The following is a 26,168-nucleotide window of genomic DNA, read 5'->3' as shown; positions in this document are numbered from 1 at the left end:
TTGGATTGAATTCCCAGAAGAACCTACTTGAGACCATCATGTTAAATGAATATATCAGAAACACAAGTTTTAATATTATATGGCATGGTTTTTTCTTATATAAGAAACTCAAGATATAGGTAAATTAAAGAACAAAATAAAAGATAAATTATAGGAAGCACAGAGATAGATCTGTTGCAAAAGGGAAGGAGACAAAGGAGGGAGGAGAGGGAAAGGAGATGAAAAAAGAATTATATTACGTACATGTAGCAGCTTCCTATGATGAATGTAATCATTACGCACTGCAAGCATGTACACATAAAACATTTTAAAAGAAAGCTGATAAAAGACATCTCCAAGGAAGAATTTCTCAGATATCAGAAGAGCAAATGACTTGATTTTGGAAGAGTCAAAAACCACAGAGTATATGAGAGAGTTGGTCAAGGAGGACAATCAGAGAAAAGACCAAAAAGGCCTGTGCCCTCCTCTGTCTTATCATCTCTGTAGGGTGTTGAATCATGAAGCAGTAAAACTGTTTAGGCTCTCAGCCTGTGTTTTTATATCCACACTGAAGGAAATGGGAACAAATTACCAAATGAAAGGACATGGAAACGTCTCCTAAAGCTGGTGGTAAATTATGGGAACTAAAGGGAAAACCTGAAAGGAGTAAGCATGCTAAAACCCTGAAATAACATAGTGGCTAAGCAAATTATGGATGATGCATGCAATCACCAAGGGTTGGTAACCAAAATACACACACACACACACACACATTTGTGTGTGTGTGTGTATCATTATATATGATGAAATAATGAATAGTTTCCCATTCACTGTAAGTTACCCAAGTAACCATTCAAAGTACAACTATAATGTGATATCATACTAGTTTTTAAAATTTCTAAATGCACAGAAATATAACCATAAAGACATATATCTACTATTTAAAAAATTGAATCCAGGGCCTCAAACATGTCAGGTAAGCACTCTGTCCCCAAATTTCACAACCAGTCCTACATAACTTTATTAATAGGCTTTATCTTACAGTTTGGGGACTGTAGGTTAAGCATATGTTTAGTTTTTCTGCCATAAGGATATCATAGTTTCAATAATTATTATTGTGATTTTTTTAAATTTCTAAAAGCAAAATAACATGTAAGCAAATGATTGCACAATCACATGTCTGTTATCTCCATTATGAGGTATTCATAGAATGCCTAGGCCAACAAGGTTCAGGTTGGGTTCCTTTCTGCAGGTCCCTTTACCTTTCAGGGTGGAACTCATCAGGTTCTGGCCAGTACTTTGAGTCTTTTTGAAGAGCAAAAGTTGGTACCATCACCACTGTCCCTTTGGGAATGAACATTCCATTGATTTCAACATCTTTTTTACACATCCTCTCAATTCTGTTAGCAATTGGATATAACCTGAGAGTTTCATGCACCACCATATCCAAATATTCCATCTCCATCATGACATCATATGTAGGAAATGCCTGGAAAGGAAGAATCAGATCTTGGTAATTGGAGGTTTGAAATTAATGTTTAATGCAGTCTGTGTAATACTATTGAATTGTTAGGAGCTCCAAACGTTCGTTCATACTGGTAGAGGACACAATAGTTACAGAGCACTTTCATAAGTATCTGTGGGACATTGGCCAAAGATATGTATGAGATGAATATGCAGAGATAAGGAACTTTTGAAGCTACACACCCAAAACCTCCTGGAATGCAAGGTTAAAGATGAAAAGATAGCCTACAGGGCCACAAGTCCAAGTAGGATCCAAACTCATTGGCTTAAAGAGTGAATGCTCTGGTCCTCATCCTCCCCATACTCTGATTTATTGCTTAGATTGGCCCTAAGGTCAGTCATGTAATGGACCACCTTGACCTTACCATGTTCTTCTCCTGTCCTTCCTTTTTCCCCTATGAATTCAATCACTAACATCATTCTTTGTCCTCTATCCTTGTTTCCTGGTTCTATCAATAAGAAGCCACAGAAGCTTCAGTTTGGGGTTGTCTTTATGAAACTCTCTCATGATGAGTGGTCTTCATTAAGGGCAGGCTCTCTCGGCCCTTGGGAATTTGAACTGGATATTTACCTTCAAGTAATCTTTCATCCTTTCCTGTGCCTTAGTCAGGAACTTTAAAAAAAATCATATTCATGAAACTTCTGGGAGGCCATTGAAATGTGGACTGTAGTTATGGATGTAGGATACATTTCAGACAATCCCTACCCAGGACCTGAAATCCCTACTTACTATGTAGTGATTTTCTTTTTCATATGAGGAAATCTGATTAATAGATTATGACAACTACACTTTAGAAAATATGCCAAAGACAATGTTGCCTTTCAATAGAGAAGCCACACATAATGGAACATGAAGAGAAACAAAATTCCTCATTCCCATCTCATTCCCTCATGCCCAGGCTGGGCTTGAACGCACAATCCTGTAGCAAGAGCCTCCCAAGAAAGTAGACTTAAAAGTGTGCATGACCATATCCAGTTTATGTCAAGCTTTTTAATTCGCAACACCTGCTATTAATTCCTTTCAGTGCATACATAAGATTTGGACAGAAATCCAATATTAAATAAATACTCTATAAATACTTGGAGAGAGAAACTAGTTTCTTTTGATTCCATTTTGACAAAAGAAGTTTTGATTGGATGCTTCCAGGGCAGACAATTTTAATTCTAGTGAAAGTTTGAAGCAAGCTAGGAACCCATACTCAGCCCCGTTCTTGGTTACTTTACCCATCCCTTGGTTGGTGCTTCAGGGCTTCACTGTGAGCACTGAAGAAGATGCTCTGTGCCTACCTCATTGCCAAAACAGCCATACCTACCCCAGAAGCTAGTTATGCTCACACTACACAGCCTCCCCATTTGGAAAAGTCTGAAGATAGTGTGTATACCATGTGGTTATCACCTGCTATGACAATGGACAGGATACAATATAGATGTTAAGAGTTTGTCTCAGTGCCAGAAATCTAGAGCATACCTTGGCCTCCTTATGTCTCACTATGTAACTGGACTTTGTAGATGTGTAGACAGAGCTAAGTCATCCTGCCTAGCCCAGCTAAGGCCAATCTTGTTCAGCCAACAACTAAGCCATGAACATCCCGCAACAGGATCAGAGATCTCTATCCAGACACTTGAACAATGAAAGCTCACTTGTAAATGACACAGAGATGTTAGTATTACTGTGGTAATAGACAATGGATATGGCAGGACCAGCACTGTATTACAAAGTTCTCAGTTTCCTGCAAATAGTATTCATTTTCTATGTTTCACCCTTTGTTTCTAACTTTGGATCCTTCGTACTTGTAAATAGTGCTGGTGAATGAATCAACACTGACTCTGTGTGGAAAAATTCTTATTGCAAGTGATGAGGAGGGTTTCCTCTTAAGTACTGATTTCTTCCCTCTCCTTCCACATACTGTACACTCACCTTATTGGGCAAAGTAGTATCAATCTCCAGCTGCAGTTTCTTCTGTACATCAGGGTGAGTAGCCAACATATGCATAATGAAAGAAAGAGTGTTACTAGTGGTGTCATAGCCAGCAGAAATAAAGATAATTGATTGTGCCAAGATCTCCACATCAGACAGAGCTAAAAGAAAAGGAAACGTATTTCAGGTTAAGTGGATCAACGTAGAACAACACTGTTTAGATCAGAACACTACAAATAAAGCTCCCACATACCTAGAAAGAAATATGGAAAAGCAATTCAGAGTCATGCTGGGACTGGTTTTCACTATGTTGTCAATCTCACAGAACCAGAAAACTGTGAAATTGTATTAATTCAGTTTCACTGATATCTATAGTTCTCTTAGCCATCTCCCCCTCTTTATCCTATCTGCACCACCTCCACAGCTATGTAATTTCATAAATTTTCATAAGTTGGATGAATTATATGTATGGGAATTATATCTCAATAAAGCTCTTAAATTTTATTTTTAAATCCATGGGTGATAAAAATAATGGTTGAACAAATGAAGAAGAAAAATGTATTTACACTGTCAAAACTGTTTCCCCCAAAGCTTATTCATTGTGAAAGGGAAAATAGGTCTTTATAGTCCATTAACCTAATACACATACTTTTACAAAGTACTCCCAGTGAACAACATTGCTATTCAGGAACTATGTCTCTGATTGGATATCTAGATGGAAATTTCCAGGCAGAGTTTCTGACTCCGCAAGTATTGGATGGGGCTGAAAATCATCACTATTGGTTATGATGTAGGTGATCCTAACAACTCCCAGCCTTGAAATGCTTAGTTATGGTTACCCTTCAAGCTTTGAACATACTTAAGCCTGTGTGCCTCCAGATAGTGGCTCCAGCTACCAGATATAATATCTGAGTTTGTATCCTTCTGAAATTGGGCAGAAATGCTCCTCCACCTGGAAATCCTCTTGCACTCACTCTTCCAGAACAACCTCCTCCCTCTAAGCTTTGCCATCAGTACACCATAGAGCATCCTTGCTTACCTTTGTGGGACTCGGTGTCTTTAGAATTCTGGGAGTTCATCATCAGCTGAAGAAAATCCACTCGGTGCTGGAAGAAAGAGAAATTTCAAGGACAGAAGGTCAGTCGTGAGGTCTCAAGTAACTCGGGAGTGCAGAACTTCACTTCCCTTCTCAATATAGCCCCTTGCTGAGTAAGGAGTGAGAGACACTGTCCATCTGCACACCTTGGAGATTAGTATGTTTCCTTGAGCAAAAATCAGCTATCAGCCCATCACCTTTCGGCCTTTGCCCTCCCAGATTCTCACTTTTCCTGGTTTCTGGACACAGACTCCTGGCCAGTTACTTACTTCTTTCCCTATCACACCTGATTGTTCAGGAAAAGTTCCTGGACTCCAATACTTTCTGTCTTCCTCTCTTAATTTTTTTTTTTTTTTTTTTTGTACCGGAGATCAAACTGAGGACCTTGTGCTTGTGAGGCATGTTGCAGAACAGCTGAGCTAAATCCCCGGCCCCTCCTCCCTTAATTCTTAAAGCAATGGTCTATAGATTAATTGACTGCCATTTCTAGAGCTCATTATGAGCTCTGTGATCATCTTCAAATATTCTACACTCCCAGAACACTACAAAATCCTCAGTAACATCTAGAGTACCCATCCTGTCTCCTTGTCCTGCTGACATCCTTATGCTGGCCATTAGGCCACTTGAAACAAAGCTGGGTTACCTAGCATTAAATATCTTTTCCTAGAATACACCCCTGCACATTCCAGGCCAAGAGAGAAATTCAAATTTAACACAAACCAAATTCCACCAGGTTCCCTGATACGGGCTTCCACTGGACAATGTATCACATAAGATGCTTCAAATTGAAATAATTCCTTATCAATGTAAGATGGAGGAATTTAGACCACCAGTAATTTTAATTTTTAAACATCAATTTTTATACTTTAACACTTTTTGAGGGAAGGAAAGTGGTAAAGTTACTATCTTAACAATACTTCTGCCATGACACACTAAATTTTACTCCTATTTTCCAATGTCAGACTTTCTCTCTGACTCATTCTCATTCCTACTTCCCCACTTCCAACATCTTATTTCCCAGAAAATGTAAAAACTCTCCTGCTCTAAAACTAGATTTTCTATTAAACAGAGACATGTACAGATAATAGGTTTTTATGGCTTGTGTTTATATGTCCCCCCACCCACAGCCTCATGCTTTTTTAGAGACGGCTAAATCTAGAGTGGTTGATTCACAGTGGGAGTAGGCCCTTGTTCCTCAGAATTGTATTCAGAGTGCTCAGCAATCCAAGCACTTGATTCCTACAGTCAAGAGAGAGAGAAGGCTGGCTACTACTGCTCTAGCTATCAGCTGACCTTGACATCATCCACATGGAGCTGTTTTTAGTTGTATGTAGAATTCAAGAGGTGTGGGTTCAGAAAGGCGTCCACCCAGATTTCAGAAGAAGGTCTAAGAGTCCAGGAAGTGTGCCCCTGAGAGGGCAGTATGAGAAGATATGAGTGTTAAGCCAAAGGGGTAGTGGAGATCCCAGAAGTTTGGAAACTCCAGGAGTGTGGATTGTCTGAGGAAAACTGCAAGGAGGGAGCAGAGCCAGCCTAAGAGAGAAGCTGTGCAAGCTGCAACCATCTGAAGTGCCATAGGGGTGGAGCCACCCAAGACCTTAGAAGCTTACAACTTGCCACAGATTGTCAGGGATACTGGAAGTGGAATTGTGGGATTTAATGTTTGCCCTGATGGATTTTGGACTTGCTTTGTTCCCATTCCTTGCTATCCCCCTGTTTGTAACTTTTGGAATGGAAATGTCTATCTTGTGTCATAGAATGTTGGAAGTGTTTCGTTTTCTTTTCAATTGTACAGAGGCTTGCAGCTAAGAGTTTGCCTTAACTCTCAGAAGAGACTTTGGACATGGAATTTTCAGAAATGCTGAAACAGTTAGGACTTTTGCAACTCTTACAGAAGGTAAATGGTTTGGATTTTTTGCATAATGGGACATTCATGAGGCTTTGTGGGACAGAATGTTATGGCTTGTGTTTAGATGTTCCACCAAAGCCTCGTGTTTTTTCAAAGGTGGCTGAATATAGAGTGGTTGCTTCTTGGTGGGGTTAGGCCCAAAAGTATTAGGGTTAAGGGCAGGAGTAATACCCACCCTAAGAGGTCTGATTAAAATAAAAGGGGCAAAAACACTCTGCTAAGGTCCCTTCTTGCTTTTGGTGTCTTCCACCACCATGAACTGTTCTCCCTGTGCCTCCCTGCCTTGGAGCCCACCAACCATGGACTGAATGAAACCTCTATGAACTCTAAGTCAAATAACCCTTCTTCCTCTAACTTTGGGTATCAAGTATTTTGTCTCAGCAATGAGAAAAGTAACTAACACATATGTATACAGCTTGGAATATTATGAAAATGTTAACATCTTCATGTCACCACCACCATCACCACCACATTTTACCTTCTGGTTAGGTGCCAGGCGATTTTCTTTCATCTGTTTTACAAATTTTGTGAAAAATTTCAATGAATCCCATGGAAAAATAAAGATACGTAACATCTCATATACTGGAGTGAGGAATGGAAAGAGTACTACACAGAAAAGAAAATACAATCTTTAATGAAAATGCAAAATTTACTTCTTTCAATTATACTTTCCTGAAACAATCAAAACAGTAAAATTCATCAGTCTCAACCAGGAGCCATTTCCTCTCTGACACAGGCTCCAGGATGTCAGCAAGGACTGAGCAGGGCTGTGTCACATAGAAGGCCACCGAAACAGTGGTGCAGTTGCCCTTTCTTCACTTTGGAGTGACCAAAGGAGAAGAATTAAATTCCTTAACTTTCCACCCTTTTATCTATTGGAGTACAGTCTCTTTGGGTAAACCAGACCATAGTCTGCTGCTTTCATTAATCATGGTGGCCCAGAAAGAGCAGCCAGGGTAAAACTAATTCACCATGGTATAAAGCCAGAAATCAAGGACACAAAATCAAAAACTCCTGAATTCATGCTAATTAATGGGTACATTCAGAAAAAAACAATGGGTCAAAGAAGAATTTAAAGAGCAATTAAGAGTTTTGTTGAGAGGGGTAAAAATGAAGGCACAACATACCAAATATCTGAGAGTGTGTGAAAGCAGCAGAGGAAACTTCACAGCTATAAATTTTTAAAATCTCAAATGAATAATCAAACTTTACCCCATAAGTCACTAAAAATAGAAAGAGAAAACTAAACCTAAAACAAGCAGAAGGATGAAAGTAGTAAAGACAAACGAGAAACTAATAAAATATAAAAACACAGAAATCCATAAAACAAGAACCTGGTTCATGGAAAATACCATCAAACTTGGCAAATCTCTATGCAGACTCACCAAGAAAAAAGAGATGACTTAAGTTACTAGTACTCAAAATAAAAGAAGGGAAATTACTATTGACATTTAGAATTCTAAGTATTTTCTGAAAGAGATAAAGACATCATGTTACAATGATACATGCATATCCATATTTATAGCAGCAAAATTCATAATAACTAGATCTTAAAAGCAGCCTTTATGTTCATCAACAGATGAATGGATAAACAATACATGGTATTTACATACTGTGGAGTACTACTCTGCCATAAAGAAAGAAAACTTGAGTCATTCGTAGGAAACATGGACACATTTTGAGAGCACTGTGTTAAATTAAATAAACCAGGCACATCAACTTAAACATCACGTGGCTTCTCTTATGTGTGAAACCCAGAGTAAAAGTAAAGAATAAAAGAAAAAAGTAGGAGGTCGGGAGCTAGATGTTTCTCAGGTGGTAAGGGAATCAAGAGGTAGTGGGAGGGAGAAGGGTGGGATGGAAAGGAGAGGAAAACATTGAGCTGTGTCATGTGTGCATACCAACTCCACACAAGAAATGTAAACAGTATGGACTACAAACATGTATGAATAAAATAATTTTCTAAAAGTGTGTATGTCCATGGTCCATTGAATTCTGACAACACACGCCATGACCACTGAGGGGGTAAAAATAGCCTTCTCAAAAAATGACACTGGGAGAACTGGATGGTCACATGTAAAAGAATAAAAAAGGACAACTGAATAAATATCCTAACTCAAAATGTATCAAAAATATAAATATAAGGGCTACAATTATACAAGTCTTAGAAGAAAGCAAAGGGAACAAATTTTTATGATCTCAGATACACAGTATAGCTGCAGATAGGCATAAGTAAAGGCATAAGTAAAAATGAAAACTACATGCATTGTACATCATCAGGATTGAAAATTGTAACTTCAATAGACACTACCAGGAAAGTAAAAAGACCCCTACAAAATAGGTGAAAAAAGTTGCAAGTCATGCCTCTGGTAAGGGACTTATACCCAAAAAGTATAAACAAATCTTACAACATAACAAGCACAAATATTTCAGCTGTATGTGATCAAAGTACTGGACCATATGTTTATCTTAAGAAGATATTACATAGGATTTGCATCAGGAAAAGAAAATCAAAACCACAGTGCTATACCATTTCAGATCAATGAGGATGGCTATAATTAGAATCATGGGAAAATCAAATGTTGGATGGGATTGGGAAAAGTTGAAGACATCTCATAACTTCCTTAATAAGATAAATAGTGGTCGTGGGGAAGATGCCGAATCAGCCTGCTGCAGACAGGCAGGTCTGTGCACATCCTACCGAGGTCCCCAGCTGCACGAAGATGCCAAATCACACCGCAGCAGACAGGCAGGTCTGCCCACGCCCTACCCAAGTCCCCAGTCTTGCAGAACGCGCCAAATCACCCCGCTGCAGACCAGAACGCCTACCGAGGTCCCAAGTGGCACGGAACACGGCGAATCAGCCCATTGCAGACAGCCAGGTCTGTGCACACCCTACCGAGGTGCTGAGTTGCGCGGAAGACACCGAATCACCCCGCTGCAGACAGGCAGCCACCTGGTTCCACACTACAAAGACGCAGAGTTCACCAGACCACCAGACCAAGGTACTGAGTCCCGCTGCTCCCCCGGCCCAGAGGTAGGGGCTTCTGAGCGACCGTCCCACTGCTCCTGGTCCAGAGGAAGGGGCCTCCCAGTCACCATCCCTCCCGCTGCTCCCAGCCCAGAGGAAAGGGCTTTTGGGCCACCTTCTGTCCTGCTGCTCCTGGCCCAGAGGAAGGGGATTCCAGGCCACCATCCCTCGCACCGCTTCCAGCCCAGAGGGAGGGGCTTCTGAGCCGCCATCCCACTGCTCCTGGTCCAGAGGAAGGGGCTTCCCGGCCACCATCCCTCCCGCTGCTCCCAGCCCACAGGAAAGGGCTTTTGGGTCACCATCCCTACCACTCCTCCGGGCTGCTGTCTCACCTCTCCCAGCTCAGAGGAGATAATCCATGCACGTGCCAACAGCCCGCACCCCAGTTGAAATGAGAAAACACTTAAATAAGTCTCAAAAACAGACTTCCAGATCACCTACAGCAACCCCAAAGGGAAATGACATGGAACACTCTGATACTCAACCACCTGGACCCACTGAACTGGCAACAAAAGGGGATCTGGAAAAAAGGAAATCAGAAATAATTTCTCAGATAACAGGAGAAATTGTGCCCCTAGTGCAAGACATGATTAATAAATCTAGAGAGGAACTCAGGAACATGATGGAATCCCAACATAAGAAACAAATGGAATCCATAAAACAGATGCAAATACATTTCCAGGACATGAAAAACTCCATTGAAATTCTACACAGCAGAATGAGCCAATGTGAGGACAGAATTTCAGATATAGAAAATAAGATTGCAATTAGTGACCAGGAAAAGAAAAATTGCTTCAAAATTATAAGGGAACATGAGAAATCAATCCAGCAGCTGCTAGATGATGCAAAGAAGAATAACATAAGACTGATTGGGCTCAAGGAAGAAACAGGAGAGAGTGGAGATGACATAAAAAATCTCTTCACAGAAATAATGGCAGAAAATTTCCCAAGCAGGGGAAAAGAGCTTGACATATACAGATAAGTGAGGCATATAGGACTCCAAATAGCCTTGATCAAAAAACATCTACACATAGGCATATAATTGTTAAGATTCCAGAAACTCAACAGAAGAACAAAGTTCTCCAAGCAGTCAGAGAAAAGAAACAAATCACATACAAAGGAAAGCCCATCAGAATCACAGCAGACTTCTCAACACAAACCATCAAGGCAAGAAGAGCTTGGACTGACATATTCCAAGCCCTAAAAGAAAACAGCCTCCAACCCAGACTGAGGTACCCTGCAAAACTATCTTTCAAAATGGATGGAGAAATAAGATACTTTCATGACAAAGAGCACCTTAGGAACCTCGTGAATACCAAACCAGCACTCCAAAGAATTTTACACAATATCCTAGGAACAGATATTGAGGATCACAACCCCAGGAAGCAAAGCAGAATGAACCCATCTGGCATGACAAGAAATTAAATGTAAAGGGGGAGAACCAAACAAAAAGAAAAAGTCATGGCAATGACAAGTCAATGCGTTTCAGTTATAACCATTAATGTTAATGGTCTCAATTCACCAATCAAAAGAAATAGACTGGCAGAATGGGTCAAGAAGCAAAATCCAACAATATGCTGCATATAAGAAACACACTTAATTCAAAAGGAAACTCATAGACTGAAAGTTAAAGGGTGGAAAACAATACTCCACGCAACAGGAACCGGAAACAAAGAAGGAGTAGCTATCCTCTTTGCAGATCAAGTAGATTTCAAACCAACACTGATTAAGAGAGATAAAGAAGGACACTACATCTTTGTAAAGGGAAGAATCCAAGAGGAAGAGATGACAATCATAAATATCTATGCACCAAACACTAGTGCACCCAACTATATAAAACAAATACTAACGGACATGAAAAGTCATATATGCACTAATACAATTGTAGTGGGGGACCTCAACACCCCACTGTCACAAATAGATAGATCAACTAGACTAAAAATAAGTAATGAAATACTAGAACTCAATCAAACTCTTGAACAAATGAACTTAACAGATGTTTACAGACTTCCACCCCACAAAATCAGAATACACATTCTTCTCAGCTGCACATGGGTCATTCTCAAAAATAGACCACATACTGACACATAGAACATGTTTAAGTAAGTGCAAAGGAATTGAAGTTATCCCCTGTATATTATCAGACAAAAGTGCGATGAAATTGGAGATCCACCGCAACAGAAACTCAAAAATTTCATAAACACATGGAAATTGAACAACACACTTCTGAATAACCAATGGGTCACAGAGAAAATTAAAGAAGAAATCAGACAGTTCCTTCAATTAAATGACAATGGCAATACAACATATCGGAATCTATGGGACACAATGAAAGCAGTCTTACAAGGGAAATTCATAGCAGTAAATACGCATATTAGGAAAACAGAACGACCCCAATTAAATAACCTGATGCTGAACCTCAAGCCTCTAGAAAAAGAAGAGCAGGACAACCCCAAAGCTCATACAAGGGAGGAAATTATAAAAATCAGAGGAGAAATCAATGCAATGGAGACTAAGAGAATGATACAAAAAAATCAATGAAGCCAAGAGTTGGTTCTTCGAAAGAATCAACAAAATTGACAAACCTTTGACCCACCTTGTCAGAAAAAGGAAAGAAAAGGCCCAAATCCATGCAATTAGGAATGAAAAGGGTGAAATTACAACAGACCCAGCAGAAATCCAGAGGATCATCAATACCTACTTCCAGAACCTATACGCCAGTAAGATCAACAACACAGAAGAAATGGACAGATTCCTAGATACATATGAATTACCAAAGTTGAACGAAGAAGACCTAAAAATTCTGAACAACACAATATCAACCAATGAAATTGAAAATGTAATTAAAAACTTATCAACTAAGAAAAGGCCGGGCCCTGATGGCTTCACTGCTGAATTCTACAAGACATTTAGAGAGGAATTGCTGCCACTACTGTTTAAACTCTTCAGTGAAATTGAAAGGGAAGCAATACTCCCAAATTCATTCCTGGAAGCAAGCATCACCTTGATCCCCAAAGCACAGAAAGACCCAACTGAAAAAGAGAACTATAGGCCAATCTCACTAATGAACATAGATGCAAAAATCCTTAATAAGATAATGGCAAACAGAATGCAGAAGATCATCAAGAAGATCATACACCCTGATCAAGTGGGATTCATCCCAGGGATGCAGGGATGGTTCAATATACACAAATCAATCAATGTAATACACTATATCAATAGAGCCAAGGACAAAAACCATATGATTATCTCCACAGATGCAGAAAAAGCATTTGACAAAATCCAACATGCATTTATGATAAAACCCTACAAAAAATTGGAATAGATGGTCTCTACCTCAGACTGACAGAAGCCATCTATGAAAAACCAACAGCCAATATCATACTAAATGGTCAAAAATTGAAATCCTTCACACTAAAATCATTAACAAGGATGTCCACTATCACCACTCTTGTTCAATATAGTTCTGGAAACATTAGCCACGGCAATTAGACAAGAGAAAGAAATAAAAGGAACAAAGATAGGTAATGAAGAAGTCAAATTGTCATTATTTGCAGATCACATGATACTCTATATAGAAGACCCCAAGAACTCCACCAAAAGTCTTCTAGACTTAATAACCAAATTCAGTCAAGTAGCTGGTTACAATGTCAACACACAAAAATCAATAGCTTTCCTCTACACCAATGACACACTCACTGAGAGAGAAATAGGGCAAATGATTCCTTTCACAATAGCATCCAAAAAACTGAAAGGCCTAGGAATCAACCTAATGAAAGAAATCAAAGACCTCTTCTCTGAAAACTATGGCACTCTGAACAGAGAGATTGAAGATGATATCAGAAAATGGACAGACATCCCCTGCTCCTGGGTAGGAAGGATTAATATAGTGAAAATGGCCATACTTCCAATACTGCTACATAGATTTAATGCAATTCCAATTGAGATCCCAGCAGCATACTTCATAGACCCTGAGAAAACAATCCAAAAATTCATTTGGAACAAAAAGAGACCCAGAATAGCAAAAGCAATTGTAGGTAACAGAGACATGGCAGGGAGTATCACAATCCCCAACTGGTAACTATATTACAAAGCTACTGTGATAAAAACAGCATGGTACTGGCAAAGAAATAGACTTGAGTACCAGTGGAACAGATTAGAAGATGCAGAAACAAAGCCAGACACACTCAGTCACCTCATCTTTGATAAAGGAGCCAAACACCCTCACTGGAGGAAAGATAGCCTCTTTAATAAATGGTGCTGGAAAAATTGGGCTTCAACTTGCCAAAGATTAAAACTAGACCTGTATCTCTTCACATGCACTAAAGTAAAATCAAAATTTATTAAAGACCTAATTAAAATAGAATCAGTGAATTGGCTGGAACAGAGGTTATGTAGAACTCTTGAAGACATTGGTGTAGGAAAAGATTTTATGAACAAAAACTCCGTTGCCCGTGAACTAGCACAAACAATCAACAAGTGGGATCTCTTCTTATTAAAAGGCTTCTGCACAGCAAGAGAAACCACCAGCAGTGTGAAGAGACAACCCACAATGTGGGAAAAAAATCTCCACCTGCTCTTCCTCAGACAAAGGTCTACTATCTGGAATCTATAAAGAACTTAAAAAGATCAGACCTCCCAAATTTAAAGACCCAATCCAAAAATGGACATCTGAAATGGACAGACATTTCTCAGACAAAGAAGTAGAAATAGCAAATAAATACATGAAAAAATGTTCCACATCATTGGTCATTCGAGAGATGCAAATGAAAACAATGCTGAGATTCCACTTCATTCCGGAAAGAATGGCTGCTATCATGAAATCAAGCAATAACAAATGCTGGCGGGGCTGTGGGGAAAGAGGAACCCTGCTCCATTGCTGGTGGGAGTGTAGACTGGTGCAAGCACTGTGGAAATCAGTATGGAGATACCTCAAAGAACTAGGACTGAAAGTCCCATTTGACCCCACTATTCCACTGCTGGGGATCTTCCCCAAAGAATTAAAAGAATCATACCACAGTGATATATGTTTGCCCATGTTCATAGCAGCACAGTTTGTAATAGCTAAATCTTGGAAACAGCCCAAATGCCCATCAACTGGAGACTGGATAAAGAAAATGTGGTGTTTTTTTTTAATAAAATGGAGTACTACTCAGCCATAAAAAATGAGAAATTAGAGACATTTATAGCTAAGTGGATGCACCTTGAGGTGATACTCTTAAGTGAAATAAATAGGACACACATGAATAAATACCAAATAGTTTCTCTGGTGTGAGAAACTGAAAGTGTAAATAAGGACTAAATGTATAATAGGTAATGTGAAATAGGAAGAAAAGGGGCAAAGGGGAAGGAAGTGGGAGGGCTAGGGGAAAGGAGAGAAGGGAATGGGATTAATATGAGAAAATGGAAAATTAGGAACAAAATCTTTGTAAATAGGGAGGACTGGAGGGGTTGAAGGGAGGGCTGGGCAAGGGTGGAAAGTAAGAACCAAGAGAGACTATGTAAAGGTGCAAATTTCCAATGATGAATGTCATTATATTGTATACCTAAAATGTACCAATGATTAGAATGAATAAGCGATAATGCAAAATAGGAAGAAAAGGTCCAAAGGGGTAGGGGTAGTGGGAGGGGCAGGGGAAAGGAAAGAAGGGAAAGGAAAAATGATGAGAAATGGAAAAAATGGAAATAAAGTCTTTGTAAATAGGGAAGGGTGGAGGGCATGAAGGGAGGGCTAGGAATGGGGAAAAAATAAGAACCAAGATGCATTACGTAAAGGTACAATTCCCAATGAGAAATGTAATTGTGTTGTATACCTACAATGTACCAATAAAAGAATTTAATTAAAAAAATAAGATAAATAGATTTACATTGTAACTCAGCAATGCCACTCCTGAACATACACCAAGAAGAAGCATTGAAAACAGGCATTTAAACACAATCTTATAAGCAATTGTTCCTAAAACAATGTTCACAATAGCAAAAATACAAAAATATCTCAAATATTCATCAACTGATGATGAGTGGATAAACAAAATGTATTATGTAAATACAATGAGATATTATTTGTCCAAAAAATGAAGTATTGAGTACATATTTATCTTGCAAATATAGTGCTAAATGAAAACATCCAGTCACAAAAGACCTCATGTTCTGTGGTTCCATTTATAGGAAATGCCTAGAAAAGCCAAATCTGCAGAAACAAAGAAAATCAGTGACTGCTTAGGGCAAAGGGCCTGGGAGTTGAAAGTGAAAAGGCACAGTGTTTCTCAGGTGATGAAAATATTCTACAATTGACAATGTTGATGGATGTATATCTCATTGAGTGTACTAAAAATTCTGTGAATTGTTCATTTTTAACAAGTGAATTGTATGATATGTGAGTTACATCTCAATAAACTACTACAATAAAAAGAGACAGACAGGAAGTGGGAGAGCAAGAAATATAATAGTCTTCATACCGACTGAGAGAAGCAGTGGATCAAAAAAATCAAATTTTAAGAGCTTCCTGGCTTTTTCCACAAAGGGATCCTCTGGGTTGTTGAGGGAATCAACATTCACCCCAAATGACGTTGCAGTGATCACATCCATGCTGTAGGCCCCAAAGACTCTGAGTGGAGAAAGACAGAGAACATGAAAGTCTGTACCTCTTCTACTACAAATTCTTCAAGCAGTGGGATAAATGATACACCAGCAAGACAAGCAGAGACCCACACACTGTCAGAACTATCTGCTAGGCCAGCTGAACACTCTGTGCTCCCCTCATGCTCACTCGTGGGTATTTATAAGGGGCCAGTGATAGAACTGCTCTTGTTTTTGGGGTGATTGGGACACTAGGAGACTTAGACTCTGAACTTGTGGAGCTCCATCTCAGAGATAGAACCCCACAATCAGACACACTATAGCAGTATGTGTGGAGTGTAGAAGATACTAGAGGTGTAAGCACCATGTTTAACAGGACAAGGGGGGAATAAGACTCTTCCTAGGGGACTCAAAAGGTGACACTGATCTAGATCTTGTCTCATCACAGAGTGTGCCCTGAGCTGATTTCTCTTCACATCACACAACAGCTGTTCTGAGCAGCTAGGAACATCATCCCTCCTTCTCTACATCCCCTGTTCAAGCTCTGGATAGATCTGCTGCTCCCATAGGAGTCAGAGGTTGCCCTGAGGGCAAAAGCAGTTTTGTATAATGTAAAAAAAAGAAATATCCTTATTAATAATAACTATATTTAACTTGTGGTGACACGTGCTGGTCATCTCAGTACTTGGGAGGCTGAGGCAGAACGATCATGTGTATAAAGCCAGCTTGGACTACACAGTGATTACAAGCTCAGCTGGGACTACTTACCAAGACCTTGTCTTTAAAAACCACTAATGATAATAATTATTGCTACTGTTGCACTTCTGTAGAAAATAGATTTGGAAGACCCCAGAGCTAAGCAACCTTTTGTCCTCAGTTTTCCCAGTACATTCTCTAGGGTATCTGTATATTCCAAAATATCCCATTTACACAGTCAATGATATGGTTGTCCTACCATAGCCTTGCACATTTCCCTCTCTCTCTCTCTCTCTCTCTCTCTCTCTCTCTCTCTCTCTCTCTCTCTCCCTCTCTCTCTCAAAGGAAAAACGGTGTGAAGGTTTAATATTTAAAATTTTACTATATCTCAAAACACCATGAAGAGTTTTAAGTTGTTCCAAGTTCCACAGGGTAACTCCTGCCCCACCCACTGACTCTCACCGTGTACCAAGTAAACTCTTCTCCCACTATTCCCCAACATTTGCATTTACAACTTTTTAAGATCATGCTTCTTCCTTCTAAAGTACATAGTTTATTGCTTAGAAAAGCCAAGATGATGAATAAGTAGTCAAATAATCTTGGTTCCTTTACTCAGGAAAGAAGATCCTTCCTCTCCCAAACGCCCTGCCTTCTCTTGGATCTGTCCCTTCTTGGACGGCCCACTGAAGCTCAAACACCACAACCTGCAGTAACACCTGGATCTAACACCTGGCCCTGGAGTAACTCAGCAGTGAGAATTTCAGCTTCCTGGCAGGCAGCTACATGGTCTCAGGGCAGCTCAGATGTCAAGCAGGTACACTGATACTTACTCTTTCAAGTCAACAGGCTTGCCTTTCTCTGCTTGGCATTTCAGGTTTTTGACCAACACGTCTCCATACTGTTTAATGATGGGGAACATCTAAGCACAAGACACAACATTTACAGCTAAATCCATAGATTCAGGCCCCAGAAAGACAAGACATTCTCAATCATGAAGCAATATGTGTCACTTAATAATTGCATTTATAATGGGCCTTCTACACATAAAGACCAAAGATCATTCCTACAAATCTCCAACTCGGAGTAATACAACTTGGAAGTAGACTAAGATCTTAGTTTCTACCTGTCCCCAGATTCACTCTTAAGTGTCCTGTTAAAATCCTCTTATTTTCTTACTTCCTTGAGTTTTCCACTGGTGAAGGCTGGAGACAGCTGTGTTCGAATTCTCTTCCATTCTTCATCCTCAGATAGGGAGACGGCATTTTTCATAAATCCTACTGGACCCAAAGGCTAGAGTTTGGAGTTAAAGACAATTTATCATACTTAAGTTTAAAAATCTCAGTAGAAATTCTGTTAAACAGACATCAATCACTTGTCTAACAAACATTTAGTGACTATTAGGTGGCAGGCCCCATGTCAGATGCTAAATAAGTATTTGTCATAGCTACCTTGCCACCTGTGAGTGTGCTTGGGACACACAACCACCTAGTGTGCTTTCTAGCCTTTGCGCTTCAGTGGCCTTTTAAATACAATGCCTATTGTCATGGGAAAATGTTATCCCCGATGAACAGACTAGAACAGTGGTGGCATACTTATGGCACACATGCTGCCACCAACTGTTTATTACTAAAAGCTCTAAAAGCTTCACAATCAAGGGACTAGAACAAGACCTCCTCCATCTTCCAAGATTTTGCAGTGTAGAAATTCACTGATGACAGTTAGAAGGTAGCCTTGGAAAATTGTATAGTGCCTCAGATTACTCCAATTTATATCTATCTGCAGCAAGAGTAGTGCAAAAAATAGGATGCCTTGATGTGATGATTTTTAAAAATATAAAAGATTAGGAATGATGCACAATTCTTTGTGCAGTAACACAGCTAAAGAGAAATATAATTTTATTTCTGTCTATGTTATTTTAGAGATTTTGGTAGGACATCTAGACACAAAACATCATAATTTCCCTACTTGAAACTATCTTCCAGCTTCTCTAATCTATTCATTTTAAAATGTAAACTTTCACATTCCTATTTCATCAAAACTCAGAACGGTAGGAAGAGAGAGAAACTTCCCCTACTTGAGAAATAGAATCTACAAAAAAGCATTCAGATAACATTATATTTCACATAACATGATACATTTTACCAAAATATTTAAAAGATTTTTTTTCAGATATGGACAAGATGTTTTTGTATTTGGATGGAAAACCAAAGGGTCTAACTAGAAGCTAAAACACTTCTGGGAAAAAATGTGGGAGCAATCACTTTCCATAACATAACGACTTACTATGTCACAACAATAAACAACAACATGACACTGGAGAAGCCATAGACAAAGTAATCAAGGGGAAAAAAATAGAGAAACAGACCTACACAAATAAGCCAAACTGATCTTTGACCATATGCAAGAGGAGTTCAATGGTGGGAAGACAGCTTTCCCGAAAATGGTGTTGGAACAACTGGACAGCTATAGGCAAAAAAATGAACCTTCATCTGAACCTCATAAATTATTTTTAAAAACACAAAATAGATCCTAGCCTTAAAAGTAAAGCATAACATTACACATTTACCAACAAAAACAGACAAACACACACACAGAAACACAATAGGTAAATCATTATCAGACTTGATAGCAAAAGCACAATCCTTAAAAGAGAAATAGATAAGATCCTGTCAAGAAGAAAAGAGAAGCTATCCATCAGGACTATAGAGCACAGGCAACAGAGAGCCTTCTGGTGAAGGAATAGTATATGTGCTGCCGAAGCAAGCACCTGGTGAAGGAATAGTTCTGTTATCTTGACTGTGCTAGCTGTCATCAAACAGCTGACGGATTTGCAGAGAACTACACATAAACACAAACACACAAACAAATGAGCTCATATAAAATTAAGGAAATGTAAATACACTACTTGGATTGTATCAACGTCAGCCTCCAAGTACAGTGGACTCATAAGTTACGACCAGAATGACATACAAACAACTTGGGTTATGACTGGAATTTTAGTTTTAACTTACAACCAAAGTCTTAAGTTATGACCCAAATGCCAGCTGCATGTGCTCTCAAATGGTCTCAGATACAGATTTAACCCTGAAAGAGTTCTGGAAGGAACATTATCACATCCTTTCCTGTGTGGAGTTAATTGAGAAATCCTAGGCTAATGTCTCTCTAAGGACACTCAGATCTGCCTGGAAGAGTGTGCCCAAAATTATACAGGAGAGAAACTTTGAAGGCTGTGTACATGAGTCTGAGCCTTCAATTGACCAACTTGAGTTACAACCAGACCTTGCGAAGAAATTGAGTTCCTACATCAAGTATCCAAAACATAACCATTAGCAAAAACAACATAGACCTCCCTGTACATTGTTTTCACAGTGTTCTGTGAGTCTATATTTCAATTTTTTTAATTGTGGGGATTTTTGAGACAGGGTTTCGTTACGTAACCAAAGGTGTCCTTCAACTCACATCAATCCTCTTTCTCAGTCTCCTGAGTGCTGGGATTACAGGCATGTGCCACCACACCCAGCACAAAATAGGAATTTAATAAATAATAAATGAAGGTTTACATTTTTTAAAAGGATGCCTACCCGCCGGTTTGTGAACGCAGAATAACATTCCTTGACTAGAACTGCTTTGATCATGTCTGGCTCTGTGATGGCCAGCAGAGGCTGTTGACCATCATATGTCCTGTGTTTACAAAAGAGAGATGATTAAACACAACAAACCAGATTCTACATCTGAAATTTTGCCAGGAATCTAGATTTTTGACCCTGATATTATATAATCTACATGCCTAGTAGTAAAATGCACAGCAACATTAGCTCTACTTCAAATTAGGGATTCTGACCAAAGAAGCCACTAGAGTTTTCACAAAAAGTAAGGTTATATGCTTCAAGCAAGGAAGAGACAAAACCTAAAATATCTCTTCAAAGGAATCATGATTAGAAATAAAACTGGATCTATTCCTTTAGTGAGTAAGTGATGTGAACATGGGTACTCCCTGTATCATTCTCTGAAATGTTTTGTATCTTTAAAATATTTCAGTATTAGTACTGGGGATGTATCTCAGTGGAAAAGCACTTGCCTTGTATACATAAAGACCTGAATATATCCCCTAACACCATATAAATTAAAATGCAATAAAATATTTCAATATGAAAAAAATACACTACATCAGTGAAAAAGTCAAATGATCCCGTGCTCAGGAGTACTAAATGTTCCAAGGGGAAATTGGGGTCAGAGCACTGGAGAGCCAGCACTCTCTGTTCTTGCCATTGGATCACATTGTCTTTAGGGGCCATGTCAAGTCAGTAGTCCCCTGGGGCCAGCAATGTGGTTCCTAAGGACTGATGAGACAGGACGAAGAGGTAGGGAGAGCCAAAGCTTTCCCGCACCTGCTTGTGGCCCAAAGCCCATGATTACATCTCCCACTGCTCTCAACAGCTGCTGCAGGTGGCCCAGATCTCCCTACAAAATCAAAAAGGATGTAGCCCACCAGGGAACATAGTGTTGTAAATGTATGCTACACTACTTTGCCAAAGCCAGAAAAATAAAGTAGACCATGAAATACCTGCATAGAGGTCTATTAAAAAGTTTTGACTTGAAATCAAAAATTAAGAAAGCAAACAGAAAATCTCTACACTTACAGAAGTTTTAAAAGGCTCAGCAAAATTTCCCAATTTGTTTATCTATATCTCTCAGTCTATCTCTCAAAAGCACATATTAAATTTCAAACTGCTACAAGGATACAAGCATATAGGAGTTTGGGCTTTTAACTAAAAGGAATATGTGTGTGTGTCTGTGTGTGTGTGTGTGTGTGTGTATGGAAAGGAGATGCAATCATACACTTAACAGCACACATTAGAAGGGGTGTAATCAGTACATTTTACACCATTAAAGAGAACCTAAAAAGGGACAGAAAGTAAAGGAAGGAGTCTCCGGGCGATCAAAGCATGGAGAAAAGGCAACATCCCAAGAGCTCCAGGCTAACACTGTCCTCGTCTACTGAGTGCCTCATTCTCACATGTGCACCCACTGGAAGTTTCTGGAATACTCACCCCCACATCTTTCCATACTTTTTATAGCATTCCATATCAAATTTCCATATACCCTGAGAAGAGAAAAAAATGAAAATCCATGATTGTTCTACATGTATGGCCCTATGACTAACTGGGGCACAGATGACTCAAAGCCCACGAAATCGAGCTTACTATCTCTCACTGAAGATAAAAAGAAGCTCATATTCACAGACATCTCAGAGGAAATATTGAGGGCCATAAAGCCATTCTTGAGTTTCTTAGAGCATTGAACATATTGAAAGAATTCCCCTTGACTATGAATACTAAGAAACTACATGTCTTTCTGTGAATTTTTGTCTGTGCATTGTCTCCAACATTCTGTAAACCTCCGAATTATTCCCTTCATGAGCACATGAGAAAACTTAGCCTGAGGAAAAGTGAGCATGTCTCCATGGGTTGTGCACATTCCTTCACTGCCTTCATCATCAGCTCTTCATTGATCTTGCGAGCACTGCTGATAAATTCTGGTCAAATTAGGAACTTGAAGGCACCAGGGACCACTTTAGTCTACAGGACATATGGAATTCTCAGGGATGTTGTTGAGTGAGAAAGTGAGCAGGTGAGGAATGACAAAGTGCTCTTCCTGCCAGCACTCCAATTCAACTCAGGAAGATGGAGAAATGGCGCCTCCACTCCTAGGCATAGCAAATTAAATCTTTCCTCTATGTTTTCACCTTTGAAACTTTAAAACCAATTTTCCGGATGTTAAGTTGCAGTTGTGAATGTTAACTATGCAAAAGTAGATCCCAGAAACAAGGATCCAGGGGATATGTACTAAAGAGTGCAACTGACAGATGAAGAGGAAATTTTCTTTTTCAGTGGAGGGAAACAGTATGAATCTTGAAGCCATTATGAGAAAATGAAACCCTCAGTTGCAAATATTAGAATCCAAAATAAGTGTGGAATCCTCAGGAAAAGAAATCTGAATAGAGAGCATACTGCACACTGGTTTTGGTACTGGACTTTGGAACATGAGCTCAAGAATATCCCTCAAGGGGCCAGACCCTGGACCAACACTCAGGCCAGGTTTCTTACAAGGTTCAGTCTAATTTCACATTGCATATTACATTATATAGAGTTGAACTGAATTTTAATATATTTCTAAACTCATCCTTTCTCTAGTGATTTTGTATGTGATTCTGTCTTTGTTTAGAAAAGCAAAACTCATTATGCAGTTCAATAAAACAAATTGATAGACAGTCCCACTCTGCTTCAGACATGCTCAATTCTCTGCTCAAATTCATCCATTTGGTGCTAACTTGAAGGAAAAGAAGCACAGGAGAATGCTCTCATTCTATCTCATTCTATTCTTAATTCCTGAAAAGATGTCATGGGTATCAGAAGCTATAAGCTATGAAAATAACTACAGAGGACTGCGCAGTGCCTGAGACACCTGGAGAATGTGTGAATCCCCAAGGCAGAACACGTGGGCCATCTAATAAAATGAACATTGAGAGCTATCCATCAGGAAGAAGAATCAAAGCTGCTCATGAGCTCTGGAATGAACAGGAAAGGTTGAATTTAAAGGTACACAGGCTGATGAACTGCTCCTAGGGAATCCCATCATGCTTTTCTCCAAATACTGACACGGAACAGCTGTCCCTTCCTGAATCTATATTGTGCCAAAAAGAATTTTCTTTTTGATGATCACAACATCTGAACCTCATGTCCTGAGCATCCAGTGTTCACATGCCAGAGATCTGTGCTGTGGAACTGAGGCAATGCTGAGGCTGCAGACAGTTGAGAGCAGAGCCCCAGGGAAAACCTGTCCCTGCTGTGGGTAGGACCCAGACACAGTTTCTGAACACCTAAAATTTCAGGACTTTCCCCTAAGGAACAGCACTTTTACAAGGGCAGTGTTGGTCAAAGAAGGACATCAAACAACACTCACCTTTCTGTAGGCCAAAAGAGTTCCAAAGAAAGGCAGAGGTTTAGGCCCAGGAATTCCAAGCTTCTTAAAAAGTCCATGGCGATAGGTTCCACATCTATAAAGTGAAAAAGAAACCATGGTCATAGGGATTGTGACTTGACATATACTGGAGCTCACCAATCACTAACTCAGGAACTGGAATAGTCAAGGCAGAGGAGGTAGTGGGCTATATATAACAGCAAAAGTGCAAACAGCAACAAACACATTCACTCACCATCTCCTTCCTCACCACCACTGGCAGTCTACCTAAAATTCAGTGATTAACTAAAATCAGCTGAACTCTTTATTCTCCCAGTCTTACTTGAGAAACCTCTCAAATTTGAGTCTTCCTCAGAGATTCAGGCTGGAATGTTTTCAGGGCATTTCATTTGCTTTGGTCAGTATTGGAGACTGCTTCCTCCAGGAAGTGGGGGGACTCTCATTGTAGTAGGAAGACTGAGGAGTTCCTTTTCCTCTAGTGATAAAATTTTGTGCAACTGCAACTGCTCAGTAATAAAGTCATGGAGACCCTGTGGTGACATTCTTCTTACAGTCTCTTCAGAGGCTTTCATGTTTCTCCTTCCCTCTAAGCCACATCCCTGTTTTGTACAATCTAGTCCTTCTTAAGTTTGCTTTCCCAGAAAGCCCTGGGAGCAGTCAGTTTTTTTAAAGAGTCCCAAAAGTTCCCAAAGTCACACCGTGCAGAAGAATGAGTCACTGAAGAATCCATGCCTGGGCTGTTCCACTCCCCATGGAATTTGAGCCTCCAACTGGTGAGACTCACATGGGAAGCACAATGTCAGCCATGCTCATATTTAACAATAATATCAGCTTACTGCCTCTGTACATTGAGTATCTGTGTACAAACAATATCTATTATGGCTGTTATTCCCTAGGGGAGGCATGCCTTCAACTCATCTTAGATATGTCATGTGTGGACTCTCACACCTGGGGGTAATAGACCTGCAGACCTTCCCACATCGCTGTGAATGACAAGTGGCAGACTTCAGAAAGAAAAGAAGCTGAGGAAAGAGGCTGCTGGCAAACATTTTAAGATTTTAGCTGCTAGTTCTAAAAGCTAAACTCCATGGCAACAAATTGGGAAACTATGGATAAAAGTGTCATATGTACAAGTAATCGATGAGCCTCAAAGGACCTTCAGCTACAAGAGAGGGGGCCTTCCAAAGTTAAGCAAACTTCCTGTTCAAAAATGCATTATGCAACATAAATTAAGAAACCATAACATGAGGCTAGGGCTTTAGCTCAGTGGTTTCACCACCTGCTGCGCAAGCACAAGGACTGGAGTTCAATCCCCAGTACCAAAAAAAAAAAGAAAAAAAGAAACCACAACATGTTCCAGGTAGTTGAATTGTTTCCTCTTATCTAAGGATGAGGCTTTAAGGCAGTATAGGTTTCAACATCCTGTACAAATCTAATTAATGTTATAAATTCATAAAATGAAAATCAAAACTTGCATGAAAGGATCTGTGTTTGTAGCACTTATCAGGGACGCATCTGCAAAGCCATGGCAAGGATTAAGATTATTCCCCAAGATGCAAATGTGCTCTGCTCTAAAATTTTGTCTTTTAGGGATAAACAAATCCATGCACCATGGGGTGGAGGAGTTTAGTTTTAGGAGGGATGGCACTTTCAGGAAAAGGTCCCAGAAAAGAAGAAAGCATGGAGTTGAGCCTCCCATGAAACCTGGGGTACACTGAAGAGCCTTGTGTGAAGCACGCTAGGGGTATTTGGAGGGAGCAGGAAATACCCTTGTCCTTAGGGGACAAGTCTTCCACTCATCTCTCTCAGAAGAAAGAACATAGAAGGCAAAGCATGTGGGACACAATCCAAACCAATACAGCTATCCCAGAATTCCCAAAGCTGGGGAAGGGGATGCAGTTCCTATTGCATATGCTGAACAATTGTTCATAATCTGTCTCTGCTGAATTCTGGTGCATTAGTCTAAGTTCAAAATATCAATCAGATCATCCTCAGAGAAAACAATCATGTCAACTGTCCTCCTAGCCAGAGGAATACAGAGTTACAACAGGAGAGAGTGGGATGCTCAAGGTACCTGCACAAGGTAAGTAGGAACCTATTCTATGTTGTAGCAATTTTCTTTCCATTATCTCTTTTGATCATGCAACCATAAAAGGGAAACACAGGCCTGACCATACCCCAAAACCAGAGACATACAGGAGAGGAGCTTGGAAAGTTACTCACTGATACAGAAGCACCAGGCTGAGAGCCAAGAGAACCCAGGTTTCCACCGAGAAGTTTAGGATCAAGTCCATTTCCTTCTGTGATTCTCTTCTCTGAGTTTCCCTTCCAGCTGATTTCAAGGCTGTGACTGCAGAGCTTCAATTAGGTGCCCAGCACAGATTCAGCGAGGAGAGCATGAAATATTTATGTGCTGGAAAAGGTGGTGGAGCCAAAGCAGCAGCCAGTAGAAAGG

The 26,168-nt window shown here is 39.8% G+C and overlaps 1 protein-coding gene across 1 annotated transcript; it reads right to left on the bottom strand.

Moving 5' to 3' along the window:
- Positions 1–1,236: 1,236 nt before the first annotated feature.
- LOC147822723 (cytochrome P450 3A14-like) lies at positions 1,237–26,139 on the bottom strand. The gene is made up of 11 exons (XM_087195911.1): positions 25,937–26,139; positions 23,696–23,789; positions 21,784–21,836; positions 20,314–20,413; positions 17,909–18,022; positions 17,563–17,651; positions 15,916–16,064; positions 6,905–7,032; positions 4,461–4,527; positions 3,422–3,582; positions 1,237–1,468 (listed from the first exon to the last, which is right to left on the bottom strand). Exons 1-11 carry the CDS (start codon positions 26,005–26,007, stop codon positions 1,238–1,240), a joined length of 1,257 nt encoding a protein of 418 aa, XP_087052037.1. The 5' UTR covers positions 26,008–26,139; the 3' UTR covers position 1,237.
- Positions 26,140–26,168: the final 29 nt, after the last annotated feature.

The sequence above is a fragment of the Heterocephalus glaber genome, unplaced genomic scaffold, assembly GCF_053883595.1.
Source record: "Heterocephalus glaber isolate CG9 unplaced genomic scaffold, H.glaber_assembly_v1.0 deba00001610, whole genome shotgun sequence".
In the NCBI taxonomy this organism is placed as follows: domain Eukaryota; kingdom Metazoa; phylum Chordata; class Mammalia; order Rodentia; family Bathyergidae; genus Heterocephalus; species Heterocephalus glaber.
The sequence above is the reverse complement of the archived record's forward strand: the minus strand, read 5'-3'. Positions and strand labels throughout refer to the sequence as shown.